A 13,822-nucleotide genomic window follows, 5' to 3' on the forward strand; every position below is an offset into this window, starting at 1 on the left:
ATGGAGTAAAGTCGAAGGATTGCAAAAAAAAAAAAAAAAAAGATTTGTTTCTTCGGTCTGTGTCCTGCAAAACGAATGCAACAGCAGGTTGTGAGCTATGCTGCAGTCAGCCACCAGGTGGCAGGTCAGGGAATGCAGGTGGGCTCTATCTGCTGCAAGTCTGTGAAAAGATCCAGTTCAGTTTTAAAGGGAGGCTTTGGCCCAAAATTGACACTCAAGCTGTTTACAAGCCCCTAGTCTGCATCAGGAAACATCCTGGACCAGTAGGGCGGAGACAAACCCACTGCTGGATGACTCACCGTGTTAGCCCTGTGTTTGCAGGCTGGCTCAGTTTCCCCTCTGATGCTTCCTGACGTCACACTTTGTATGTTGGCCAGAATCTACAAAGTGGTGACCAGAAAAAGAAGAAGAAGGAGAAGAAGAAGACCCTCCGTCAGACCCTCGACACCTACTGCCACCACCCGGCTGTGGCTGGAGAGTTTACATCATCCTCGCGTCCACTCGCTCAAACTCACACCTCGCACCTTGTTTTGTCCTCTACACAAAATATTCATGCCTCTTACAGTTGGTTGACTGATATGTAGGAGGAAGTACAAAAAAAAAAAAAAACAGCAAGAAGAACAGGCCACACAAAGGTCGATAATAATCATAAAACACGTCAGTTTCAACCCTGAACTCACAAAGACATCAGTCGAAAAAATAGATCCAACAGCCGGGACGGGGCCGCGAGGGCCAGACCCTGAACGCATCAGACCCCCGAATGTATCAGTCCCTGAATGCACTGGACCCTGACTGCATCAGTCCCTGAACGCATCAGATCCTGAGAGCATCAGGCCCTGAATTCATCAGACCCTGAACAGACCAGACCCTGAATGCATCAGTCCCTGAACGCATCTTAACCTAAAATGCATCAGTCCCTAAATGCATCAGTCCCTGAATGCACCTTGCTGGTTGCAACTCATTGTCTTCTGAGACGTTTATGGCTTCGTGTCAACGCAGGAAGTCTGAACTGAGACAAATCAAACGAATCGTCTCCGTCTTCGCAACATCATCGGACGATCTTTTTTTTTTTTTTTTTGACCGCCTCAGTGGAAAAGTTTTAGAAAAATATAAATCAGGAAAAAAAAATTGTCCTTAGAAAAATAAAACCAAAAATCCTTCTGTCCACAGCAGCAGCAGCAGCAGCAGCACCAGGTCACAGGAAGTGGAGAGGTATTGCACAGCGAGGGTCCTTCTGATGGAGGTGATGGACCAGCAGGAACAGGAGGAGGAGGAGGAGGAAGAGGAGGAGGTGGAGCAGGAGCAGGGCCAGGAGGAGAGAAGTGCTTCCTCCTGCTGACACTGAGAGCTCCTCCACAGCAGGTCTGAGCAACTAACACCAGGAGGAGAGTCACCGCCGAGTCCTGGTCGAAGGCACAGAGTTCCAGGAGGGGGCGGGGCTTCTCTGGACGGACAGACAGACGGACTCTCCTGATTGGAGGAGGAGCAAGGGGGCCAGAGCCTCTGCTGCCTGTGTGGAGACACAAACACAAACAAGCATTGATTGAGCGTCGTGCGATTGGGGAAACAAAGTCGAATGCCATCAACGCTGAAAACTTGAGCGCAGCTTCTTTCTTCTCTTCATTAAACGACGCCATTCAAATCACCTGCGTGTGTGTGTGTGTGTGTGAAAGAGAGAGAGAGATTCCCTCTCAGCCAATCAGAGGGTGTCTCAGGGTGTGGCCACGCCCCCCAGTTTCTGTCTGGATTGGGGGGGAACTCCCCCCCCCAGCTTCAGCGTGCTATTGAGTGGCCAGCAATGCTGCCCCCTAGAGATCAGCAGGGGAATCTCCACTGATGTTCCTTTAACTGATTCACTGTGTGATTCACTGTGTGATTCACTAGTTCAGAGCTCTAATGAGTTGTCATGTGACAGCAGATGGACTTCTGTATGGCTCCTACAGCTCAGTCTCTATATATGTTCCTGCCCCCCACCCCACACACACACACACACACACACACACACACACACACACACACACACACACACACACACTCGCAGCCAGCCGTCTTCCTCGAAGTTAATCCCGCCGGCAGCGGCAGATGGCGCCGGCGGCGTGGGCACCGCGGGCCGCGCCCTCGGCGGCCGCTGTAGTTATGAATGATTGCATGGTCGCAGGCATTAGGCGGGATCAGTGTAATCCACTGCAGCATATGCAGCCGACCGCAAGAGCCAAATCCAGCAGGCAGCAGGATACACAGCCAGCCAGCAGGTGGCGCTCACGCTCACCAAACACCTCCACTAGTTTAGCCAGTTTAGCTTAACTAACCCAAAAGGAGCTACAGCCTTTCCAGGCGTGTGTGTGTGTGTGTGTCAGAGAGAGAGTGAGAGTGATGATATTCAGAGCGCAGCCAAACCTGTTTGTTGACTGAACTTTGAACCCGATCGTCTGAACGTTGAAGTCTCTTGAATCTTAAATGTGACTCAGTGACTCGCTGGGAATGAAACGAGTCAGTCCTCCTGCTCACTTCCTGTTTCTCATTCAGAGAACGTGATTAAATCCTCTCAGCAGGGATTTTTCTCAATGGTTGAATCATTGATTATCCTCTGCTGCTGTTGCTGCTGCTGCTGCTGCTGCTGCTGGTGATCACAGCAGCCAGCATCTGATTGGTCCTCTCTTAAGCTCAGCTCTCACCTGCTGGGGAGCTGAGGTGAAGGTCCCCCCCGCCCCTCAGCTGACTCCGCCCAACACGCTGCAGCCCCTCCAGTCACATGGTTCTGAAACACGTGGCGCCACTTCCCGTTTCTCCGTCTGACTGGCCGCACCTGCAGCACATCAGCATCCACCTCCTCCAGTTTGAATCACTGACACGCAGTTCCCCAACTGTCCACCAGGCGGTGGTGCTGCTGCAGCAGTGTCTCTCCACTCCAGCCAGTCTCAAGGCTCTGCCTTGGTCTTTCTTTGTTTATCTTTAAACAGACACACACACACACACACACACACACACACACACACACACATCCATGGCTCTGAAACTCCAGTGGGAGATCAGAATGCTGGAGATCCAAAATGTCACAGTTTTCATCTCCATGTAAAATAACATCTGCAGAGGTCACTCTGTGTGTGTGTGTGTGTGTGTGTGTGTGTGTGTGTGTGTGTGTGTGTGTGTGATGACTCACTGCATGACGCCTGAGAACAGCAGAGTGATGATGTAAATGATGATGAAGATGATGATGCTGCTGCTGCTGCTGATGATGAAGATGATGAAGCTGATGAAGAAGATGATGATGAAGAAGATGATGCTACTTGTTGCTGAAGGTGCTGATGGTGATGACCATGAAGATGAAGATGCTGTCGGGACGCCAGCAGACTCGAAGGTGTCGCCGCCGTCACATCTGTTCTTCCAGCCGAGACCCTCGCTGACCCCCCGGCCCTGCGGACCGCCGGCCGCTGGATCACGTAGCGCTCGGCATTATGGGATTAATGGCAGACAAATCCGGCAGAGCGCCCCCATCAAGCGCCCGCCGCAGCTGCACCACTTAGCCAAAGTGTTTTTGCAACCGTGACACAAATACCACTGCAGTTTTAAAAGGATGTGCACACGTTTTTCTCTCTCTCTTTCACACACACACACATGCACACACACACACACACAAACATACACGCCCACTCAGATGGGAATCCACCGTATACAAATCTGTTTTCACACCCAAACTACTTAATCTGGGACGATCTGCCAGTGTTTTGCAGTGTTGAAGGGAATTCTGGGAAAAGATGTGATGCAGCAGCGCCAGGCCTTGCTGTTTCACACAGGAAGAGGGAGAAAAAACAACAACAACCACAGGACCTGCGAGAAGGACGCCTCTGAAGCAGCTGCACATTGATTGATTGATTGACTGATTGATTGATTGATTGATTGATTGATTGATTGGCTCCACCCCCACTGGTCCGACAAGGACTAATCAGCCCTGGGAGAACTTCCCCAACACACCTGTTCCCCTCAGTGGCTGGGAGGACCTGCACCAGCACTTCCTGCTGCTGTCACATGACCAAGGCAGTGGCCATCTTTGGAGTTCTGGAGGATGAGTTTCAATCCTCCGCACTTCCTGCTCTCAAACCATCTTTTTTGGAGGAGAGTGGAGCTGCTCTCTCTCTCTCTCTCTCTCACACACACACACACAAACACACACACACTCGCGGGGAGAGGAGGAAAGGGAGGGGGGGTCATGTGCTGGAGCCAATCACAGTGGAGCTGCTTTGATTGAATTTTGTGGGTGAGCCTTCATCAGCGAGGAGCTCTTCAATAAAGCCTCCAGCAAAGCGCTCACAGATGTGTGTCAGCGCTGACGGTCACATGACTGCTTGTGGATTACACACACACACACACACACACACACACAAACACACACACACACACACACACGCACACACACTGACTGACAGCTCTGCAGCATCAGATTATTGATGATCTGCTCTCAGGATTTCACAGTTTTGTTGCTGCTGATCGATGATCCGACGGGATTCAGGTGTTCAGTCAGCGCTGCTGGCCGGATGATGGGCAGGTGGAGGGGGCGGGGCTAAGGAGCAGGTGTGCCAGAGGTCAACTAACAGCTAACAGTTGCGAGCTGGCTGAATGGCAGTGTTGTGCAGTCATGCCTATATGTTGAGTTATATAAGCCGCAGCACACACGAGGTGATGTTTTGTAGGTTGAACATGTGACCTCCTGGGGGCGGCAGCGCCCTGAGGTGTCCTCCTCCCGCCCCCAACCCCTCCCCACCCCCGGCTGTAGGTGCGGTGGCGGCGGAGGGAGGCAGCGTGGCGGCGGCGAGGCCGCGCTGCTGATGAGCTGCTGATGCGGAAGCGGAGCTGCGGCCGCTCATGTGGAAAGTGTGCGGTTAGATAACGACTCGGATCTCTGCTTCACTCTGAGCTTCAGCACTTCACCACCACCACAGTGAGGAGCAGTGTGGACCCTCACACACCTTCTCCACCCAGTCACACCATCACCATCCTTCCTCCCATCCTTCCTGATCTTATCCTTCCATCTATTGTTCCTTCCATCCTTGCTTTATCCTTCGAGTCTCCCTTCGTCCCTCGCTCCCTTCCTTTGTACTTCCATCTTTTGTTCCGTACTTACGTCCCTCCTCGCCACCCTCGTCCACCCTTTCTTCTTCCTATTCATCATTCCTTCCTTTATCCTACCAGCCTCCCTTCCTTCCTTCCTCCCATTCATCATTCCTTCCTTTATCCTACCAGCCTCCCTTCCTTCCTTCCTCCCATTCATCATTCCTTCTTTTATCCTACCAGCCTACCTTCCTTCCTCCCTCCCTTCCTTCATTTATCCTTCCATATTTTGTTCCTTACTTCCGTCCTTCCATTTTTCCTGCCTACATTCATCATTCCTTCCTTTATTCTTCCAGCTTCCCTCCCTTCCTTCGTCCAAGCAATACTTCCTTCCCTCCTTCCTTTCTTCGTCCTTCCATTCATCCTTCCTTCCATTCTTTCCTCCCTTCCTTCATTTATCCTACTATCCATTCATCCTTCCATCCTTTTTTTGTTAATCTTCCTTCCTTCCTACCTACGTCCCTCCTTCTATTGTTCCTTCTTTCCTTCCTTCCTTCATCCTTCCTCACCAGGAAGACTTAATTTCTCCCTCCAGTCTTCAGCCTAACCCCAACCCTAACAATTCATCTGCTCATTTCTCCAACCACCACCTTCAAACCAACCTCAGCCTCCACCAGCGGAGCCAGCTGGTCACAGCCCTCAGCGTTCAATCATTGTCCACAAGCTGGCAGCAGCGGCAGCAGCAGCAGTGTGACTACTTCCTGTTTCTGGGCACCTTGGCTCCGCCCCCCAAGCTGTGGAACCAGTGAAGAACCTCCGTCTGGTCCCTCCACAGAATTTCCTCATCAGAGCCAAAGAACCAGGACGCAGGTGAGGTCAGAGGTCAGCGTGGGTCCCACTTCCTCCCAGTCCTCCTCTACTTTTTCTGGGCTTGCAGCTGAGGACTGACACCACGTGCACACTCTTGTGCACGTGCACACGCCTGTGCGTGTGTTGCGTAACGTTCTCGTCGCATCGTCTCTGATGCTTGCGGCGCTCTGCAGTCAGCAGCAGCAGCAGCAGCAGTAACAGCAGCAGCAGCAGCAGCAGAAACAGCAGCAGCAAGCGGCTAACGCTAATCCGCTAGCACGCCGTCACTCAGCATCTCGGTCGCACGCTCACGACAAAATTTGACTGTCATGCTTTAACACAACTAATCATGCCTGCGGTGTGTGTGTGTGTGTGTGTGTGTGTGTGTGTGTGTGTGTGCGTGCATGCGTGCATGTGTGTGTAATTAGTTGTGTGACTTCGTGCAGGGCTGCTGCTGCTGCTCCGTCACACGCAGTGCTACACGCCTCAGGATTAAACACGTTCCTGCGGCTCAGAAATAGAAGCGAAAGACGACGACGACGATGATGATGATGATGATGATGATGAAGATGACGACACGTCACATGTCAGGACCTCTTCTTCTTCTTCACGTCTTTGGGTTTGTGCGTGTGGCAGCGGCGGCCCTCAGATTAGCGAGACGTTGGGATTAGCGGCTGCCGCCACGGCGCTGCTTTTCATCCTTAATCTCTTTCCAAGTTTTTTTGGAGGTCATGGCGTGAAGGTCAAAGTCAGGGATGGTGGGGTGGCAGAGGAGGAGGAGCAGCCTGGAGATGAGCCGCTGCATCCACCAGGTGACGCTCACACTGGTCTCCCACAGAGGTCGTGACCTGCTGACTGGCAGGAGGGAGGGACTACTTTCTCTACGTATCACTCTGCCGGCGAGGCCTGAGCAGGTGGTGACATCACTTCCTGTCACTTCATGTCTGCTGGGGGGAAGAGAGGAAGTCCTGTCTTCCCTCCAGTAGCACGGGAAGTTATGTCATAGGCCCCTCCAGCAGGATGAAAAACACGTTTCCCTCCAACCCGTGTTTCTCGGATGGAGGCCTCGCCCCATCGCTCGCCGCCTGCTCACCGTCGCCGCTGGCCAGCAGCAGACGGCTTCCCTCTAATTGGGATCTGCAACGCTGGCACCACTTTGCCATTTCCCTGGAGCCACTGGAGCGTCAACGCCGCCATCAGGCTAATTGCTGCACGGCGGCTAACGAGGTGTTTGAGAGCTGATGAAACGGCAAAAAACAGGATGTTGTTCTCGCAACAACACACACACACACACACACACACACACACACACACACACACACACACACACACACACACACACAAAGCCTGATCCTTGCTTGCTCTGATTGGCTGCTGCCAGATGAGGCGGACTGTGGAGGTCCAGAGTCACTCCCTCCCACTCACCTTCTGCACAGCCAGATGTGTGGGAAGAGGCGGAGCTACGTGGGAGGAGGCGGCGCTACGTCCTTATGGCCACATTACATTGTCACAATATGATACGAATCGGTACCCCCCCCCAAAAAAAAATACATGCACCAGTTACGTAATCCAACCGGATTGAGTCGGCAAGGAGCCCCAGGAGGAGGAGCTAATCTGAGGTCATCGGCAAGCAGGTTTTTATTATAGCCAGACTGCAAATACAGGGCTAATTCCTAAATCCACGCTAAGAGGTTTCGGTTTCAAAATAAAAGCACAACTTCCTTTAGCTTCCCAGGTCCTGAGCCCAACCAAACACACACACACACACACACACACACACACACACACACACACACACACACAGGCGGGTGTCACTTTAATCGGCTCTGAAAGATTTTCAGATCGTCCTTTGCTCAAACAGGAAGTCGTAGCTACATTTCGCTCCCTGGTACTCCCACGGGCGCCAGGGACACGCCGAGGTCATGTGACCAAGTCCACCATGTCGCAGATTAACGCTCGCTTGCTTGCTCGCTCCGCTCCGGGGACACTCGACTCTGACTAATCCATCAGTCAGCCGTGCCGAGCCGCCGGCAGCAAGGAAATCAACATGAATCAGAAATCCTGATGATGAAGAAGATGAAGATGATGGTGGTGATGATGATGATGATGAAGTTGATGATGATGATGATGATGATGAAGAAGATGATGACGAAGAAGATGATGAGGATGATGAAGATGATGATGAAGATGATGATGAAGATGATGAGTATGATGATAAAGATGATGATGATGATGATGATAATAAACCCACAGTCCCGTCTCAAACTCTCTCCTCCACATGACATTTCCCTTCTAGTCGACCCTTGCACTCCAAACACAGCCACAGCGCCCCCACGCTGGCCCACGAGCAACAGCAGGCTGCGTGCATTTTGCAAAACAACGCCGCACAAGAAAAAAAATAAAAGCCAAAGATGGCCGCTGCAGCACCACCTCCAGCACCCGCACAGAAAGAAAAAACACTTGGGAGAGCAACCGCCTCGTAAGCAGAGACCAGGCCTGGGGAGCGGGAGGAGCAGTACTGCAGCTGACCAGCAGGGGGAGACTGTCCACCTCCTGCTGCCTCTCTGGCAGGGAGGTGCTACAGGAGGAGACTCACCTGTCTCACCTGGAGAGGCGGAGCTCTGTCCTGGCGGTCCTCTCCTCCCGTCAACTGACCCCTGACATCTGACCCCCGCAGGTTGTGACGTCATCAGGGGGCAAAAAAAGGGTTTCCTTCTTCAAGCTCAGTGTCACTCAACAAAGCTGCTGTCATAGAATAGGTCCTCTGAGAGTGTAGAGGAGGAGGAGCAGGAGGGAGAGGAGGTCTCAAAGACCTGTGTGTGTGTGTGTGTGCGTGTGTGGTGTAAACAGAACAACCAGACAGAGGGGAAATGGAACAGTGATGATGAGGATCTCTTCTGGTCTCTATTGGTCTCTGCTGTTCTCTACTGGTCTCTGCTGGTCTTTCCTGGTGTCGACTGGTCTCTACTGGTCTCTGCTGTTTGTTCTTTCTTGGTCTCTACTGATCTCTGCTGGTCTTTCCTTTTCTGTACTACTCTCACCTGGTCTCACCTGTTCTCCCCTGGTCTCCCCTGGTCTCTGCTGGCCTCCACTGGCTTCTACTGGTCTGTAAATACAGAGGGTGATTTAATCCTCCCACCGTGTGAGTCTCTACTCCAAGTCCAGCTTGAGTGATTGTTCTCTGCGCACTGCGTCACATGGACTAAAAATGTGCTTTTGCTCTCTTTGCCCCTGTCGCTCCGGACCCTCCACCGCTCTCCGCTCCCCTCCCTATGTCCTCCTCCACCTCCGTCACCTCCAGAGCTGGTGCAGGCTGCTGTGGGGCTACAGGTCCGTCTCTCGCGTGTCCAGGCAGAAGGCGTACAGCGACCTCTTGAAGTCCAGGCTGCTGTTGGCCTTGAGGTTGGCCTTCTCCACCGACGTGCCGCCACCGCCCTCGGTGTCCTCGCCGTCCTGGGACTTAGCCGACGACTTGCTGCCCTTACGCTTGAGCTCGGGGCTGTTCCTGCCGCTGTGGGGCTCGTCCTTTAGCGAGGACTGGTCCTGATCCGTCTCTCGGTGGTAGAAGTAGTTGAAGTTGGAGACGATGACGGGCACGGGCAGCGCGATGGTCAGCACGCCGGCAATGGCGCACAGCGAGCCCACGATCTTGCCGCCCACCGTCACGGGCCGCATGTCGCCATAGCCCACTGTGGTCATGGTGACCACGGCCCACCAGAAGGCGTCTGGGATGCTGGAGAAGTGGGACTCAGGCTCGTCGGCCTCGGCGAAGTAGACGGCGCTGGAGAAGAGGATGACACCGATGAAGAGGAAGAAGATGAGCAGGCCCAGTTCCCGCATGCTGGCCTTGAGAGTCTGGCCTAGGATCTGCAACCCCTTGGAGTGTCTGGAGAGCTTGAAGATCCGGAAGACCCGGACCAGCCGGATGACCCTGAGGATGGCCAGGGACATGGCCTGCTGGCCGTTCTGGTGCTCCTCATCCTGCTGCTCCACCAGCTCAGTGCCCACGGTGATGAAGTAAGGCATGATGGACATGATGTCGATGATGTTCATGACGGTCTTGGAGAACTCAGACTTGCTGGGGCAGGCGAAGAAGCGCACAAAGAGCTCGAAGGTGAACCAGATGACGCAAGTGGTCTCGATGATGAAGAAGGGGTCGCTGAAGGTTAGCGAGGGCCGCGGTGCTGTGCTGTTGTCCGGCCGGCTGCTGGCCGCCAGCTCCCGCTCATCCCGGAACTCGGGCAGCGTCTCCAGGCAGAAGGTGATGATGGAGATGGTGATGACGAGGACCGACACGATGGCAATACCCCGGGCCGGGCTGGAGCTCTCCGGGTACTCGAAGATCAGCCACACCTGCTTTTGGAACTCGTTCTGCGGCAGCGGCTTCTCCTCCTCCTTGATGAAACCCTCGTCCTCACGGAACCTCTCCATGGCCTCCTCACCCAGCTGATAGAAGCGGATCTCGTCGGCAAACACATCGATGGAGACATTGACAGGCCGGCGGATCTTCCCGCCCGACTGGTAGAAGTATAGGATGCCGTCGAAGCTGGGCCGGTTCCGGTCGAAGAAGTACTCATTCCTCAGCGGGTCGAAGTACTTGATCCTCTTGGCCGGGTCGCCCAGCAGGGTGTCGGGGAACTGGTTGAGGGTTCCCAGCTGGGTCTCGTAGCGCAGCCCGGCGATGTTGATGAGCACCCGCTCGCTGCTCTCAGCGTCAGTGTCGGCGTCCAGCAGGTCGTCGTCGAACAGGTGCGGGCTGTGGTCGGCGCGCAGCAGTGCCTCCACCGCGTTCTCGCCACAGCCAAAGGTGCTGTTCATGTCGTTGATCTTCCAGCCGCTGTGGAGGAGATACGGCTGATGCTGCTGCTGCTGCTGCTGCTGCTGCGGACTCCCCCGGGTGTTCAGCTCCTTGCCAAAGTCCTCCCCCAGTCCAGTCTGGACAAAGGCTGGCTGAGGGACGTCCAGGGCGTTCCGGCAGCTCTCCTCGACATCTCCTCCTCCACCTCCTCCTCCTCCACCCCCACCTCCTCCGCTTCCTTTGGCGTCGCCGTTCTCGAAGCTCACCAAGGCTATCTCCATCCCGCCGCCATCAACGGTCTCTGCTGAAGATCAGGAGGGACTTGTTGATCCGCGGCATCTCCTCCTCCGCTGTGTTTGCCTCCCGCGCAGCAGATGGCCGGATCACGGCCGCTCGTCAACTGCTGCTGCCGCCGCCGCTGCTGCTGCTGCTGCCACTGCTGACACCGCCGCGGTCATGGAGGCTGGAGGTGCTGCTGCTGCTGCTGCTGCTGCTGCTGCTGCTGCTGGAGCCGGGGAGAGGAGGGCAGAGGAGAGGCAGCGGAGGGCTGGATAGATCCGAGCGGAGCAGAGTGAGATCCTCACCGCTGGGCTGCCTCCGCTGTCTGACTGCCTGTCTCTCTCGCACACTCTCTCTCTCTCTCACTCTCTCACCCCACCTCACTTGCTCTCTCTCAATCCCCGCCTCTCACTGACTCACTCGCTCTCTCCCTCTCTCCCTCTATCTCTCTCTCTCTCATGGCAGCAGTGACGTTTGGTGTCTTTTATTAGATATAAACTACCTGAAGATATATATATATATATATTTATATATATATATATATATATATATATATATATATATATATATATATATATATATATATATATATATATATATATATATATGTATTGATGAAATAAAGCCACAATGATATACAAAAAAAACCCACATAAATATCAGTGAGCAAAGCTGAGCTGAGCTGAGACTCCTCCCCCTCCAGGTCAGCTGATGGTTTAAATTAGCTTTTTAAAAAAAGAGAGAAAAAAGAAAAAAAAGGCAAAAAACAAAAGAAAAACAGAAAAAAAGAAGAAAAAATTGAAAAACGGAAAGAAAGCCAAAAGAAAAGAAAGAAAAAAGAAAAGGAAAAAAGAAGAAAAGAGAGAGTGAGAAAAAAAGGACCAGTTTGCCCTGTTGTTGTTGTTGTTGTTGTTGTTGTTGTTGGCTTTCTCTCTGTTATCTTTTGTTGGAATTAATTTGTTGTCAAACTCCAGTTGGAAGAAGTCCTCCTCCTCCTCTTCCTCCTCTACCTCTCCCCCCTCCTGCACCTGCACAAGGAGGAGGTGGAGCTCAAACACACCTTGTTATTGGATATTGGTTGGTTTGCAGGAGCTACTTCCTGTTTCAGCCTGGCAGGCAGGCAGGCAGAGGGGATCTTCTCGTCCACTCGTCTTCTCTTTTCAAGTTATATAACACCTGACCTGCTTCTTTAATGCACACACACACACACACACACACACACACACACACACACACGCAACACAAAGAGCTGCTTCTTTTCATTGGTCTCTTTCAGTTTGTGTGCTCGGTGTTGGTCTTTGTGCAGAATGCTATGTACTGCTGCAGAGTGTGGCCCCGGGACCCAACCCAGACCCGGGGCCCCGGGGCCACACTCTGCAGCAGCAGCAGCACATAATGGAGCCTTTATCAAGCTGCACAAACACTCAACATGATGGCGTCTTTGTCGAGGAGAGGAGATGAGACAGTGAGGCCTCAGACGCATCAGGAAGTCCAAACCAGGAAACCTTCGTTTGGAATAAGTCGACTGACTGAAACCTTTTTTAAATTTATTGCAGAATGTAATCTAAGCCCCGCCCCCATTCCAGGTCATATCCAATGAAAGCTTACCCCCCATTTGTTTTTCTAGTTTTTAATGCAATTTTGTGTAATTTTGCAGCGTCAGTCGATGAGTAGCGTCGTCACATGATCACATGATCATCTGATCACCTGTCATGGCACTTCCTGTCAGACCAGCAGCAGCAGCAGCAGCAGCAGCAGCAGCAGCAGCAGCAGCAGCAGTAACAGCATCAGCAGCAGCCGCAGCCACAGCAGAACCTCTCGGAGCTGGAACTTCTTCCAAGTTCGTTCCTCGCCATGGCGCCCCCTGCAGGTTCCTTTCAGACAGACTCAGTGAGTTTCAGCCTGGAAACACACAGAAACACAGTCCCGTCATGCAAAAAAAACACCCTGATTGCACATGCACACGCACGCATGCACACACACACACACACACACACACACACACACACAGGCAGGCAGCAGGGGCCAGTGGGCAGCGCGGCTCTTTCTAAAAGCGGGGAAGGTGACCTATTTAAAAGGTTAGTTCCTTGGCCCTGTGGCTGGATTAGAAAAACAAAGCGCCGGCTCTATATTTATCCTCCTCCTCCTCCTCCTCTTCCTCCTCCTCCTCCTCCTGCTCCTCCTTATCTGATGCTACCGCCGCCGCCTCATCATGATAAGAACTATGTGCATCTCCCCGCCCTCTGGATTAGCGCGCTGTCCTCAGAGCGCAGCCATGAATAATAAGTCACAAACATCCATCTGACTGGCCAGTGGCAACGCAGCGATTTCACGCACTGGATACGAGCGCTGCGCCACCGCCGCCGTCACTGTTGCCGGAGAACTCTTGGTAATGAAGGGGAAGCGGCAGAGGGCGAGATTTCTCCTCCTTTTCCTTTTTGTGGCGGTGTGTGTGTGTGTGTGTGTCGTCAACACCTGGTCAAACCGCCTCAGGCTACGCCCCCCTTTCACCATAGCCAGAAGTGGGGTCTAAAGGAGCTAAAGCTACACAAGCTAAAAGCTAATGTTAGCGCAGGGCTAGCAGCTCCTCCTCCTCTGCTCCTGGCTGAGCGAGTGGACCGCAGTGATTCATGGTGAGCAGGTGTGAGGACAGGAACCATGTGACCCCACTGCTGGACGCTGACTGAACCTCCCCTCCCCTCCCCCCAACCACCATCTCTCACCCCCTCCAACGTCCCCCTCCTGCTACCATTCAACCCCCCCACCCCCGACCCCCACTCCACCCCCCACTTGGCACTCCTCCATCATCTCCCTGCTCTGCTGATCAAGTGGGAGCAGCATCAACAGCAG

At 53.2% G+C, this 13,822-nt stretch overlaps 1 protein-coding gene across 2 annotated transcripts; it reads right to left on the bottom strand.

Moving 5' to 3' along the window:
• Positions 1–208: 208 nt before the first annotated feature.
• LOC142900167 (potassium voltage-gated channel subfamily A member 1) lies at positions 209–11,473 on the bottom strand. Of its 2 annotated transcripts, none has more exons than XM_076044300.1 (2): positions 8,501–11,473; positions 209–1,510 (listed from the first exon to the last, which is right to left on the bottom strand). In XM_076044300.1, the coding sequence occupies exon 1, from the start codon at positions 10,972–10,974 to the stop codon at positions 9,220–9,222; it is 1,755 nt and encodes a 584-aa protein (XP_075900415.1). In that variant the 5' UTR covers positions 10,975–11,473; the 3' UTR covers positions 209–1,510; positions 8,501–9,219. The 2 variants fall into 2 exon arrangements, with proteins under 2 accessions (XP_075900415.1, XP_075900414.1); XM_076044299.1 differs by having other exon boundaries at positions 8,492–11,473.
• Positions 11,474–13,822: the final 2,349 nt, after the last annotated feature.

Source organism: Nelusetta ayraudi, unplaced genomic scaffold (assembly GCF_046127955.1).
Source record: "Nelusetta ayraudi isolate G7.1 ecotype Tasmania unplaced genomic scaffold, CSIRO-AGI_Nayr_v1 ptg000079l, whole genome shotgun sequence".
Classification (NCBI taxonomy): domain Eukaryota; kingdom Metazoa; phylum Chordata; class Actinopteri; order Tetraodontiformes; family Monacanthidae; genus Nelusetta; species Nelusetta ayraudi.

What these genes read in the sequence shown, in the direction of transcription:
- LOC142900167 (XM_076044300.1), bottom strand. Translation starts at nt 10,974, where the DNA reads ATGGAGATAGCCTTGGTGAGCTTCGAGAACGGCGACGCCAAAGGAAGC.